Genomic DNA, 14,441 nt, shown 5'->3' on the forward strand with positions numbered 1-14,441 from the left:
TTTTGCTATGAAAATAAAATTTGAGCTATGGCAATATGATTTGTCCTAGCTACTCAAGCAAACAATGACAGCAAATCATTACCTTGTCCTCCCTCATCTATTGATACATGTGTCAAATATCTTTATCATTCCATTATCCAAGAATTAGAGTAAAATATATGCTTTAGTTTGGTACGAGGGTGCTCAATCGGTGCAAGCACAAAACCACCAGCTCTTGGGAGCTCTTGAGCTGGTGGCCACCACCAAGCTCTTAAGGCTTTGGTGAATTCTTGCCTCTCACCAAAAATGTCATTCTTGTGGCTCTGCTTCAAATCCAGACCTATTGTTCAAATCCAGCTGGTGACCGGATATCGACTCGGCCAAGGTCAGGAGTTAGGAGTCAATGGGTTCGATCGAGGGTCAATAGGAGTCGAACCGGATGACGTCATAAATAAAAATTATTTAAAAATTAAATTATTGTATATAAAATATCCAATAACATATTGATATTAATAAAGGTATATTTATATATATTTGATGTTTCAAATATATTTAACAAGAAAATACAAAGAAATTAGAACAATCAAGTAACAATTTATATTATTTAATAAACATTAACAAGTTTAGAATTAAAATTATGGATTTAATTGAAAAATAACATCAAATTTTAGGACAATATTTATAAAATATGAAATATTTGAGGTATATTAATAAGTTTTCACAATTTAGGGGGTCAAAACATAATATTAAAAAAGTTTGAACTTTTTTTACAAAATCTCCTATTGGACCGGTTTTTCCGGTTCTGTACCGGTCAAACCCGGTTTTTGACTGGAGTTGACCGGATTTTAAATCTCCCGGTTCTGATGACCAACTCGGACCGGACACCTGGCCGGTTCCCGGTCGGACCGGCCGGTCCGGTCCGAGTTTGAAAACACAGATCCAGACGGGTGCGCTGGTCCGGTGGTGGTTCAGTCCCCATCAGTCCCCCGTAGGCTCAGTTGAGCCTCTCCCGTAGTTAGAGTAGAAGTAGGAGTAGGGATGACAATTGACCAAAAAAAAAAAAAAAAATCAGTGCAAGCACAAACATAACTTCTTAGAAGTTCTTTGTAAGAAGATATTCTGTAGCACTTGTTTTAATATAATATATACGAGATAAAAATGTGACTAGAAAATATTTTAATATAATATATATGAGATAAAAATATGACTAGAAAATGCATTAAAGTATAATATCAAAAAATTCGAAAAAAAATTTCTACAAAAGAACACAATCCAATCAAAGGCCTAAAGAAGCCCAACTGAGCAGGAATAGATACGGGCTAACTTGGCACCCAAACTTAATGTGGATATGGCCTAAGTCCTCGTAGCCCTTTGTGATTTGATTCAACCAAGAAAGGATCGAATTTTCACCCGACGAAAAAAGGGCCGGATCCTTGAACATCCGGAAGAAGAAGAAGAAGAAGAATGATTCCAAGGTTGGAAGTTGAAACCTGAAGCAAATACCAGAAAAAGCAACAGAGCACACGGTGTCGTTTTAGTGACAGGAAATGATAGTTGTTAGAAGAACCTTCTCACCATTAAAGCTCAGGAAACTCTTACAACCAGTTTCTTTCTCCACCCATACATATACAAAGCCTGTATCTAATTCCTTCTCTTCAGCTTCCCCAACCCAAAACCCTCCTAAAACCCTATACCCATTGTTCTTCTTCAGACCCTTTTCCTCAGAGTCTGTAAAGATTCAAGTAAAACCCATATCCAGAGATGGAAACTACGATGATTCCTCCTCACAGGGCCTTCCCGTTTGTCCTGGCTGTGGTGTTCAAATGCAAGATTCTGACCCTAAACAACCTGGATTCTTCGTTGTACCCACCCCTAAAACCCCCAATTACAAGCTCCGTATTCATAAAAATCCAGTCTTTGATGAGCCTGAAATCTCTGATTCCCTGAAGAAGGGGCTTTTGAATGAGACGGTGGAACCTCAAGATGTGGAAAATCTCGAAAACCCAGACCAGAAATTGGCTGAAAAGCCTCTAGTGTGTGCTAGATGTCATAACTTGAGGCATTATGGGAAGGTGAAGGACCCAAGTGTTGAAAATCTGCTGCCTGATTTTGATTTTGATCATACTGTTGGGAGGAGGTTGATGTCCATTAGTGGGGCTAGGACTGTGGTTTTAATGGTGGTTGATGCATCCGATTTTGATGGCTCGTTTCCTAGGAAAGTGGCTAAGTTAGTTTCTAAGACGATTGATGAGAATTCGCGATCATGGAAGGAAGGGAAATCTGGGAATGTGCCTAGGATGGTGTTGGTTGTGACAAAGATTGATCTTTTACCGAGCTCATTGTCACCTACTAGGCTTGAGCATTTTGTCAGGACAAGGGCCAGGGAGAGTGGAGCAAGTAAGTTGACGAGTGTGCATTTGGTCAGTGCAGTGAGGAACTGGGGTGTGAAGAATTTGGTTGATGATGTGGTGGAGTTGGTAGGATCAAGAGGGCACGTGTGGGCGATTGGGGCGCAGAATGCTGGAAAGAGTACTTTGATTAATGCAATAGGGAAATGTATTGGAGGGAAGGTGAGTCATTTGACTGAGGCACCTGTTCCTGGGACGACTTTGGGGATTGTAAGGGTGGAAGGAATGCTTCCTGGTAATGCCAAATTGTTTGATACCCCGGGGCTTTTGCATCCTCATCAGATTACAACTAGATTGACTAGAGAGGAGCAGAAACTGGTGTGCATAAGTAAGGAGTTGAAGCCAAGGACGTATAGGATCAAGGTCAGTCTGCCTTTGTTTTAGCATTTGTATGCTAAATAACATATGAAGGGACGAGAAAAAGAAATCAAATCGTCATATAGCCTATAAGCCCGTAATTTCGAAATTTTGTAGTAACAAATTCATTTATAGGCTATTATACATATTGATTTGTATATGCACATACTTTCGTCACATCTATGTGCAGTTGCTGATAGTGTTTTATTCAACACCAGGACTCCTTGAACTAAAAGTCAACACAAATAGGAAAGTCTGTGTATAAACATGAGTTCTTGTTTTTCTCCCTTTTACTGAAATAACTGTAGAGAAATTTGGTATTTTATTGAAAAAGTTTCATCACCAAAAGTTAGTGGAATATTTAATTTAGGAACTCTTGGCTGCATATCATATTACATGTTTGAGCTAGTTTCTTACAAGAACTGTTACATGCATAAGCTAGAGGTTGCATACAGAAAGAGAGCACTAACACGAGATGCAGCCCAAAAAAAAAGGAGGCTTTTCTAAGGCGGGAAGCCTATAACTGGGCTCTCTGCTGGTGCACTTCCTCTTTATCTATTTTTTTTCACATGATACATGTTGAAAAGCTCATCTAGGGACTTGAGCTGCTATTAAGTATGTGTGAGAGTCAAAAATTTGGAGAGGAAATGAAGCACTTCTAGGTGGTGCTTGAAGGTGTCTTTGAATGACTTTCGATTCTGAAGCGTTAAATTTCCATGCGATGAAATTGTTCAATTAGGAAAACTGTAAGAAACAAAACATGTCCTTATTCCCAATCAAATGTTCAAGTCTTCCAGAATATATGTACATGATACTGAAGATTGGTTTACCAATTTACGAGTTGGCATGTGTCCTTGTTAATAATGGATTTGCATATGGTAAAAGTGGTGTTCGTTTTTTGTCTCCTTCTTTTTTTCTTTTCTTTTGTGATGGCAGAAGAGGGAGGGGGAGGGTTTGGGTGTGGGAGGAGGTGCATGGTGACCCCTTTTGTGCTTTCTGTATTGAGTAATCTTTACTGATCATATACGTTCATCAATGAGATATGTTCTTCATTGGATATCCAACTTTCTTCCTGTATTTTGGGGCCTACATGTGTTACATTTTGTGTCACAGGTTGGACATTCCATTCATATTGGTGGATTGGTGAGGTTAGATATAGAAGAATTGTCGACAGATTCTCTTTATGTTACAGTCTGGGCATCTCCTCTTCTCCCACTTCACATGGGGAGGACAGAGAGTGCTTCTACCATGTTGGAAGAACATTTTGGTCGCCAATTACAGGTACAATGTACTTTTTTTTTGGGGAGGGGAGGGTGGAGAATGCAGATAGATCATAAATTAGCCAATGTTTGTCTTTTAGGAGAATTTCATTCAATGCTTTCCATTGTTCTGTTTCGGCACTCATAGCCATGGCGCCTATTGATACACAATGCGTGATCTCATCAACCAAATTTGTGATGCATCCTGCTTGTGGAATTGAAAATGAAGTTTGTATTGGAATCTTCATAGTTCCTGGAAAGTTTTAGCTAATGCATCTGAAGATTGTTCACATTATGCAAAATTCAAGGTCTTGTATGTGCTTAGGATGAAGTAACCATTGCTGCATTTACCTAATTAGTTAACTTTTAAAGTTTTAGACTTTGAGACTCTTCTGCTTTTGTGTTATTAAGCGGAGCTTCCCGTCTGGAGGAGAATGTCTTTAAGCTAGAAAGAGATGTTGCAATAATTCTAAGCGTGGTTCATTGGACATCAGCTTTACGTAACCACTAAATTATGAAGTGAAATTCGTCACTTCTGTGTATTGATGGAGGAAATCATCACATTATGGTTGCTGAATACTTGAAAATGATTGAGACATAGATGTACTTTGCTGGTAGCAAAACAACTTGTCAACCTGATTAGTCTCCTTGTACCTAATAAAAAGACATCATGTGATGTGATTTGTAATATTTTGCAGTTTGTACCTCATTAGTTTGTTTACTTTCTGCTCTGATTTTGCTTGATGCTTCCTTCTTTCATACTGATTGAAGGTTACGGTAAAAATATTCATAACAGACAATGTAAAAAGTCCTCAATGAAAGCGTGGTTAAATTTTTTTCAAAAATTTTTCTTGACTTCAGAAAATTTTCATTCTACAGCCTGATGATCTGAATTTTAGAATGCTGCCTTAAGTTTACTAATGATTCTTGCATGGTTGAGGTAGGAATTGTTGTTGTTTTTTTTCCCCTTGAACTTTTTCTTATGTATCCACTACTGAGTGTCCTGTTGTATATGTTAATGTCCTTATCTCAGCCTCCTATTGGAGAAGAACAAGTTGAGAAGCTTGGGAAATGGGTGAGAAAGGAATTTCAAGTGAGTGGAAACTGTTGGGATACAAGTTGTGTTGATATTGCAGCTGCAGGTCTTGGTTGGTTTGCCATTGGACTTAGAGGAGAGGCTTTGTTGCGCGTTTGGACATATGATGGAGTTGACATTGTTTCCCGCAATGCTTTGCTTCCTCAGAGATCACACAATTTTGAAGTTGCGGGCTTCACAGTCTCAAAAATTGTCTCCACAGCAGACCGAGCATCCAATAAAAAGCGCAAGGATGAAAAGAAAAGAAAAGCAAGTGACTCCATAGCTGTAGCTGCTGATGCTCCTCCAGCATTAACTGTTGACGCTGCTGCCAGTTCTTGCTGAGACTGCCAGCATAAGCTACTGCAGAAATATGAAAATTTTTGGTTACTTAAACAATGAACGAGTAGAACAATTGGCCGATACCACCAAGAAAGAATGCTGTAGAGCAGGACTGAAAACGAGGCTTAATCTAAAGCCCTGCGGGAGTTTCTGAAGATTATCAAGTTTCAATGGGAGTAGAAGTCAAAGATTCTCTACTACCCTCCCTGCCAAAGATAGCATCAATCTTCATACGTTCTATTAAGTTAGATGCATGCAGTTCAAGAGATGTTACTGCATCGGCCAGGTCTCCAATTGAACCTCATGCGAGATCAACATGTTTGCATGTGTGGAAACTGAGCAGAGACACATTGAAGTTCTGCTTGTGCATCATGGTTTGATCACGTTGCTCTTTTCAGTTGTGATGGTCATCAAAGGCATCTGTTGTCAATGTTTGTCCTAAAATTGATTAGCTGATTTATAGGCCTCTCTCCAAGAAGTTGTATATTTAGCTGAAAAAGATAGTCTGTCTATCATGGCCTGCTTTAGTCATACATGCCTTTTCAAACAGGTTCTTGGAAGTGAAGTTTTTACATGGTTTTCGTTGATGAGTAATGGCTTTATTTTCATATATCCTTTTTAATATAGAAACTATTTCTAAGATGGATGGTGAATCCAACTTGTTCATTCAAGGAATTTCCTCTTCTTTCTGGTGGTGGTAATTTATTGGGCATGATTGTTTTACAGGCTGTTGCTCATATACAGTACTATGGCTGCACCTGCATTTGTGTGTGTGTGTGTGTGTGTGTGTGAATATTTTCCACTTCTATAGAGAACTGAGACATCTTCAGCCCTGCAAATCTAAACATTAGGTATACTTTTCTTCTATTTTTCAAGCATCAGTCTACATTTCATAGTTTTCTTGTTACTAAAATGAAGCTTCTTCTTGATTATACGCTATCTTGCCAAGCACATTTTATCTAAAATCTGACTTTGCCAGCGACCAAGTAAAATGTTCAAAACTAGCAAAACAAGGACTAGAGAGACGCATGTATGAACAGCCACTATGTGTATTACAGATGGCCCATGATAATAATTTCCATTCACCTGGCCTATTATCACCAATTTATTAATAAAAGAGAAAAATGTCGTTTTGATACACAAATTTTGACATATGAGCAGTTTTAATTCCCAAAATTTGGACAATGATAAATCTAGTACCTAATTTTTCAACTATTCAGCACATTTAGTACCCCTGATGGATTTTTCCTAAATTAGTACTGAAAAAGGTCAAGTGATAGTCACGTCTAACAACTATTGTATAAAAAATATCAAAGAAACGTAAAATATCCTTTTGACACTAAGTGTCATGTAAAATATCCTTTTGACACTAAGTACTAAGTTTAAGGACTAACAATTTTATTAAAAGGATATTTTACATTTTTTGACATTTTTTTATATTATAATTGTCGGATATGTAACTATCACATGACTCTTTCTGGTAGTAATTTGAAAAAAAAAACTATCAAGGGTACTAAATGTACTCAAAAGTTGAAAGTCTGGGAACCAGATTTATTTTCATTTAAAGTTTGGGAACGAAAACTGCTCATCTATTAAAGTTTGGGTATCAAAACTGCATTTTTCTTTTAATAAAAATATGGAGTACACAAATTATGATGGTGAGCTACCAACCCATATTTATTATATATATGTCATTTGGTTGATATTCCATGTGGGCTGGGGATAGGTAGTTAGAGGAGGCATTTCTTCAAGCTTTAAAACACCCAGATCTACCTTCCATTTTCACAGCTAATCATTTTATTTGAAGGTTAAGTGCACTTTACTCCCTCAATTATAGATGCTTCGCCTCTTATATATGATCAACTTACCACCTCAGGGCTATTCAGTTTTGTGAGATTTTAACATGTACCCATCCATGTACCTTACTTGATGGAGAATGTTTCTTATCAGATGAGTCACAATATCTATACATATCTTAACATGTCCAATTGCCGATATATAGAATTTTCCCAAATCTCCAAACAATCAGTTTTTTGTATTTGGACCATTTATTACATTAAGCATTTGGATAGATTACCATATTGAATAGAACATAACGTCTTAACAATGGATTGATGAGAAGAAATGTATTGTGATTTTGACTAGAATCTGCAATCACTTAATGTCAGGGGCAAAAAAAATATTTTTACTTATCGCTTACTAATATATTCATCATGTTGTATTATAGTTTTGACACAACAAAACTATTTAATTGAATAATATAATAAAATTACTAAGATAATGCCCCAACGGCAGGTCGAATGGTATCTCTCTTGGTCTTTACCTAATGTCACCAATTCGAACCACATTGACTATTGTGCAATATATTTTTTAAAAAGCTTTTGCATCACTGTAGAGAATTAGTCTGACGTAAGTCAGGATACTCCATGCATAAGAAAAAAAAAATAAAGATAATCCTTAGAAAAAAAAAGTTACTAAGATAACATAATAGATGTGACTATGATTAAGGGTCAAAATTGCACTTTATCCATAATTCAGCACCATCTCAGATTCATTTAGTAACTTTTAGGCACAAACATACTAATGCTATAAATCATATTTAAGACCATTTGACAGAACATTCAAATTTACACTGGTCAAAAAGGAGAAGAACATGGAAAATTCGGCTGAAAAAGTGACAATAGACAGTAGACAGTATAGCAGGAGTAGTGGTGTACTTCTTGTTGGTGGTGTGGCCACTCTGGAGTCTGGACTGAATCTCTGAGGAACCAAATAAACACCAAAATCCCTTTTGTTTCAGGATACAGATAGATCAATGATTCCTTCTTCCTCTTGTCTGTAAATTCCCCATCTTCAATTATCAACCGAGCCACCCCAACACTTCTGCACTCGCAGAACACCGTCGCCAGTTTATGCTCTCTTTCTCTCTCTCCAGACAAAGAAATACGGTAACACAACTGCTATTTCTGCTTCAGACAAGCCTAGAATCTGAAGGACTCTGATCTTTCTTCCTTCTAGTAGGGAAACCAGCATCATGTCTACTAAATCCAAGTAAGTTTCTTTCTTGCAGATCTGATGTGGGACATTCTTTCTTTGTTTCTTTAGCTCTGTTTTTACCCTCATTTTTTCTTGTTTTTGGGCTGTTTTGCATCAGCTGCTCTGCAGTGCCGCATTAGTCTCTGATATGGGATTTTTTTCCCCCTTGCTGTCTTTATTTCTGTTGGGGTTCTGTAATTCTTTCCATTTTCTCTGTCTTGGTTGTTTGCTTTTGCTGCTTGTCCCTGCTGCGAAGCACGTTATTACGGAATTGTGGTCTGTTCGGTTAATCCCTTGGTTTGTGCACTTGTATATTTTTGAATTTAGGTTGCTTGCTAGAGTCCTAATTTGCTGATATGGATCTGGGATCTGAACTTCTTGCTTAAACTAAATAAATTTCGCTGGGGATTATTGTCATCTTTGCTTGTTTGTTTTCTCCGTTTCCTTTTCTTGGTCCATCGGGATGGAATGTGTCAATAGATCTTCATTCTTTGCTTTAAAGTTGTAAAGATTACATTTTGTTTATCTCTTTGTATTGAATGAGAAGTCATGAATTGGATCATAATCTGCTGAATATGATATTCAACCAGTCATGTAATGGTGCCATTTTGTGAACTGCAAACAGATCTAGTGGTTTTTGTGAAACAACTCCGAATAGCAAAGTATCACCTGCAACCCCAAAGGTTAGTAAACTCATCAGCCGGGGGGGAGTGACTAAATCTGCTACTGATTCACCTTCCCCCCTGCAAAGTACACGCATTTCAGTTGATCGTTCACCAAGATCTGTTGCTTCCAAGCCTACAGTCGAGCGCAAGCCCTGGAAGCCTGCTGATGTAAGTTTTCATGAACTCCTTGTTGCGTAGCCAAGCTCCTGTTCTATAAGTGATACGGTTATCATTCTGCAGAAGAAACCGACTGCATCTCCAACTCCAACTCGTATATTGAAGCCGTCAGAACTACAGGCTGAACTAAATATTGTCCAGGAAGATCTCAAGAAGGCCAAGGAAAAGCTAGTCTCATTAGAGAAAGAGAAATCGCAGGCTCTTGAAGAATTAAAGGAAGCCAAGAGTTTGGCTGACGAAGCAAATGAGAAGCTCAGTGAGGCTTTGGTGGCTCAAAGGCGAGCTGAAGAAGATTCTGAGATTGAGAAATTTCGAGCAGTTGAGATGGAACAGGCTGGCATTGAGGCAGCTCAGAAGAAGGAAGAGGAATGGCAGAAAGAGCTTGAAGCTGTGAGGAATCAACATGCATTGGATGTGTCCGCCCTACTTTCCGCTACTCAGGAGCTTCAGAGGGTAAAGCAAGAGCTTGCCATGACTTCTGATGCAAAAAACCAGGCACTCAGCCATGCTGATGATGCAACTAAGATTGCTGAGATTCATGCTGGAAAGGTTGAAATTCTGTCCGGTGAAGTTGTCCGATTGAAATCTTTGCTTGATTCAAGGATGGAAATAGAGGCTGATGAGAATGCCAAATTAGTGGCAGAGTTGAAACTAGAGATAGAGACTTTGAGGCAAGAACTCAAGAATGCAAAAAGCTACGAGGAGATATTGGCGGAAAAGGAGGCTAGTCTTGAGCAACTTAATGTTGAGCTGGAGGCTGCAAAAATGGCAGAGTCTTATGCGCACAGTTTAATGGATGAATGGAAAAAAAAGGTTGAAGAATTAGAGCTTCAAACAGAGGAAACAAAGCGGTTGGAAAGATCAGCATCAGAATCTCTCGAATCAGTAATGAAACAACTTGAAGGGAGTAATGATTTGTTGCATGATGCAGAATCTGAGATTGCATCTCTTAAAGAAAAGGTCGGATTGTTAGAAATCTCAAATAGAAGGCAGAAAGCAGATTATGAGGAATCAGAACGTCATCTTCAGATGGCCAAGGAAGAAGCTTCTAATCTGGAAAACAAGGTTGAATCTCTTACAGCTGAGCTTGAAGCCGTGAAGGAGGAGAAAACTCAGGCCTTAAACAATGAGAAACTTGCTGCTTCCAGCGTGCAAACCCTATTGGAAGAGAAAAACAAGCTCATAAATGAGTTGGAAAATTCTAGGGATGAAGAAGAGAAAAGTAAAAAGGCAATGGAAAGCTTGGCATCAGCCTTGCATGAAGTTTCTTCAGAAGCAAGAGAAGCCAAAGAAAAGTTGCTCTCTGTCCAAGGTGAGCATGAAAATTATGAAACGCAAATAGAAGATCTGAAGCTTGCTCTGAAAGAAACAAATGAGAAGTATAAGACCTTGCTTGATGATGCAAAACAAGAAATCGACGTTCTAACCAATTTGAATGAGCAATCTAAGCAGAAGCAGCAAAACTTGAAGAGTGAGTGGGCGCAGAAGGAACTTCAACTGATGACCTCTCTCAAGAAAATTGAAGAAGTTAACTCTTCAAGGGAAAAAGAGATAAGCAGATTGATTAATTTGCATAAAGCGGCAGAGGATGAAGCTGGTGCAAACAAGGAAGAAGAAATTCGTTTGAAGACTCTGCTTAGGGAAGCAGAGTCTGAGGTCTCTTATTTAAAGGAAGTTCTTGGAGAAGCTAAGGCAGAAAGCATGAGCTTGAAAGAAAGTTTATTGGACAAAGAGAACGAATTTCAGAATATTCTTCAGGAGAATGAGGAGCTCCGAAATAGTGAAGCTGCCTGTCAAATGAAGGTCGCAGAGTTGTCTAAATTGCTTGAAGAAGCTTTGGCCAAAAAGCAAGCTGAAGAAAATGGTGAGCTTACAGACAGTGAAAAAGATTATGATATGCTCCCAAAGGTGGTGGAATTTTCTGAACAAAATGGAGGTGGAAGCCAAGAGAAGCCAAAGATGGAGCTCTCCACTCAGCAATCTGAGCATCATCTTGAGGAACACCTTCCAGAACTAGAAAAACTCTCACATGATGATGCTCTACAGACTGGTGCTGAGAAAGATGTATTAAATGGAAGACCAAAAGAAAATGAGAATAAAGATAAGGAAGACGATGACTCTGTAGAAGCTGATTCAAAAATGTGGGAAAGCTACAAGGTTGGGGAAAAAGACTTCTCTCCAGAGGGGGATGCTGAGCAGGAATCTATTGAGGAGGACTTGGAATCTAAGGCTGATGGTAGTGAGGGCAATGACCAGGCTAATGGGCTTCCTTCAAAAGAAAACTTTGATGACAGTGGAAGTTCACCAACTAAGCAGCAAGGTCAGAAGAAGAAGAAAGCTCTGCTCCGCAAGTTTGGCAGCCTACTCAAGAAGAAGGGCACTAGCAACCAGAAATAGTATACCTATGCCCATGTAACATCTTTGTAAACATGAACATGGTTATGTCACTTTGTGCGTGTGATTATTCTCATGTATGCATACTGATTGGTTTTGTAACAAGTTTTTACTGTCGAGATTTTGTTAATTACATTTCATTTTCAACCAATTATTCTTTTTTTTTTCGTCTTTAATTGATTCTTAGATGAGACTGTAAGCAATTTTGGGAATGCTGTATTATAGAAGCTTCTATTTCTTCTACAATGCTCAAACATAACATGATACATGCTGGAACAAAGGGAAACTAGCATACTAACAAAAATTGAAGATGGGTATACATGGTGTTCCTTGCTACTAGGGCTTTATTCTGCCACCTTTCTTATTTTTGTTCTCAGAATTTGAAGATCCATAGCAGTATGAGAAACAGAATGCTATGAAAGGCATTGGCCACCTTCAAGGAGTTTTACACTACACTGGCTTGTGACTGCCTCGATGAGGAAGATCTTGAAGGACAAGTCAAACAAGAGCAAACAATGGGAATCTCTGCCTATGCAAACTTTTTGCTGCTCAAACTACAGGTAATATATTGCTACTTTATGATAACCTTGTTTTCACTTTACATGGTCTGTTGTAAATTAGTCCTTTTATTGATTTGTAATGAATTTGTGGTGCATTTGCTGGTTTACAAGTGTTCATGTTGTCTTTCATCATGAAACTACCAGTTAAGTTGAATAAATATTAAGCAAAACAAACAAGAGTTTCATATTTTGAGTATGATGGAAGAAACTAAATTTCTCGAGTACGTATTCCGTGCTTCATCATAAGTATTTTATGTCCCCTAATCTGATAGATTTATTTGAGAAATATTTCTCTGTTTATAGAGAAGGTAGTATCTAAAACCTTTTCTATCTTGCATTTGGATGGTATTTCCTCACTGAAGCCTTACTTTTGAAATCATGTTGAACTCTAGTTTTGGGTTCTCAGATTTGGTCCTATCTGCAGAAACTAGTTAACAATAAATCTGCTAACATGATGACCTGAATTTTGCTGGCCTTAGGAGTTCTGTATCATGATAAATGCTGCTATAGTGAAAATTGCTTCAGATGTACTGTAGAAGCTCAGGAAAAGAGATTGTTCATGCATAGGAATAGGTATTCAAAGTGTAGTTATCTTTACCTATTTCTTCTCACGCAAGTCAATTTTGGACTTGTTTGAGTTTCACTTTTCTGATGATCTTCAAAATCGGACGTGGAAATTAAGATGATGCTACTTAACTATGCTTCCTCATTTGCCTGGCTGTACCTATCGCGTGAGAGAAGATTCTGACCCAAAAGCTGGAGTTTTAAATAATGCACACGCCTAAATCCCCAATGACAAGTCTCCTGTTGATAAAAACTCGCATGATTGATGAGCATAAGATTCCAGTATTTCGGAAGGTGTTTTTTCAATCAAGCTTCTTGTGCGGCTGTGCCTCATATGTTCAAAAATCCAGAAATTGTTATCAGAATTTGCCAATGCAATCTATTTTTCTGTAGATGTTACAATTGAGGCATAATGTGAAGTTGAAGGACATGACTGCAGACAAGTTTTCCTGACTCATATTTGTATCAGATGGTTGGACTATATCATTGTAGTTAAAATGGTGGTTTGATGCTTCAGATTTTCATTTTTATTTTGTAGGAGAAGGGCTGATTAGTTTTGAAGACAAATGATGAGAATTTGCAAGCATGGATTTAACAAGTGATGAGATTTTGCTTAGACTGACAAGAGGAGCAGGTATTTAGTTCACGTGAATGACTAAGTCGAAACCAGAATTTTTCTCAAATGGATCATTATGTTAATTTCTTCTAAAATACAAGTTTTAGTTTAACCAGTTGGATTTTGCACCTAAAATTATGTATGCTAGTCTTCTGTCCTCTGGTAATCTAGTTGTCGTTGTTGGACTGCTATCCTTCATATGCTGTTATGCAAAACCTGGAAAAGTGAAGGCTTAAAAAAGTCAAGGCCAAGCTCAATTATGAACCAGTCTGAAACTGTGGTAATTATAACATTTTGGAGCGATGAAGTTATAAATAGACCTTCCGTAACATGCACAAGCATATGCGCATACTCTTAGTATCTGATAGTGTATATTCCGACACTTTGGACTCTTTTTGGAAAATATCTGACCACAATGGGAGAGCTACATAGAGATGTGCAGTCTCTTTTACATTTGCGTTTTACTAAAATATGTGCAGAGAATTTAATCACCTCTCTGAGAAGAGGTAGAATCCCATCTTGCATTCTTGCTCTTCTCTATTCAGTTTACGCTTTGCATAGGCTTGTCAAGTTGAGGCTTTTCAGGATAGCAGTCAGCAGGACAAGTTCTTCATACATGGAGTCTTGAATTCTGAAGGAAAATGGAGATGCTTCTTTTTAGATGGAAACAAATGGAGATGCTTCTTTTTAGATGGAAACAAACACCTCACTCCTTAGTGTGTGTGTATGGTTCCATTCCATTTTCATGTGGAAATCTTTTTTTTTTATCACAAAATTGCAGTATCAAGCCAAAAATGGCAAAGATGGTTGCTAAGAATCGAAGAAATCAAGTTCAATTAAAAGAGATGACTTGAGCTCTTTGGGGTAGTTTGTTTATGCTGTTAGGATGTCTGATCAGACTGAAAGTTTAACCGACTGACAATGGGTTTATAACATAATTTTCATCATTTCATAGTGTATAAATAATTTCATTCCATTTTTATTTTCATTAGGTATAGATACCGTATTA

The 14,441-nt window shown here is 37.9% G+C and overlaps 2 protein-coding genes across 2 annotated transcripts; both read left to right on the plus strand.

Moving 5' to 3' along the window:
- Window positions 1–1,481: 1,481 nt before the first annotated feature.
- Window positions 1,482–6,028, plus strand: LOC113781209 (GTP-binding protein BRASSINAZOLE INSENSITIVE PALE GREEN 2, chloroplastic). The gene is made up of 3 exons (XM_027327130.1): window positions 1,482–2,750; window positions 3,858–4,025; window positions 5,037–6,028. Exons 1-3 carry the CDS (start codon window positions 1,527–1,529, stop codon window positions 5,421–5,423), a joined length of 1,779 nt encoding a protein of 592 aa, XP_027182931.1. The 5' UTR covers window positions 1,482–1,526; the 3' UTR covers window positions 5,424–6,028.
- Window positions 6,029–8,074: 2,046 nt separating this feature from the next.
- On the plus strand, window positions 8,075–11,868 carry LOC113763148 (WEB family protein At5g16730, chloroplastic-like). The gene is made up of 3 exons (XM_027306881.1): window positions 8,075–8,471; window positions 9,082–9,289; window positions 9,362–11,868. Exons 1-3 carry the CDS (start codon window positions 8,455–8,457, stop codon window positions 11,693–11,695), a joined length of 2,559 nt encoding a protein of 852 aa, XP_027162682.1. The 5' UTR covers window positions 8,075–8,454; the 3' UTR covers window positions 11,696–11,868.
- The last annotated feature ends 2,573 nt before the right edge of the window (window positions 11,869–14,441 follow it).

Source organism: Coffea eugenioides, chromosome 1, assembly GCF_003713205.1.
Source record: "Coffea eugenioides isolate CCC68of chromosome 1, Ceug_1.0, whole genome shotgun sequence".
Taxonomy (NCBI): Eukaryota; Viridiplantae; Streptophyta; class Magnoliopsida; order Gentianales; family Rubiaceae; genus Coffea; species Coffea eugenioides.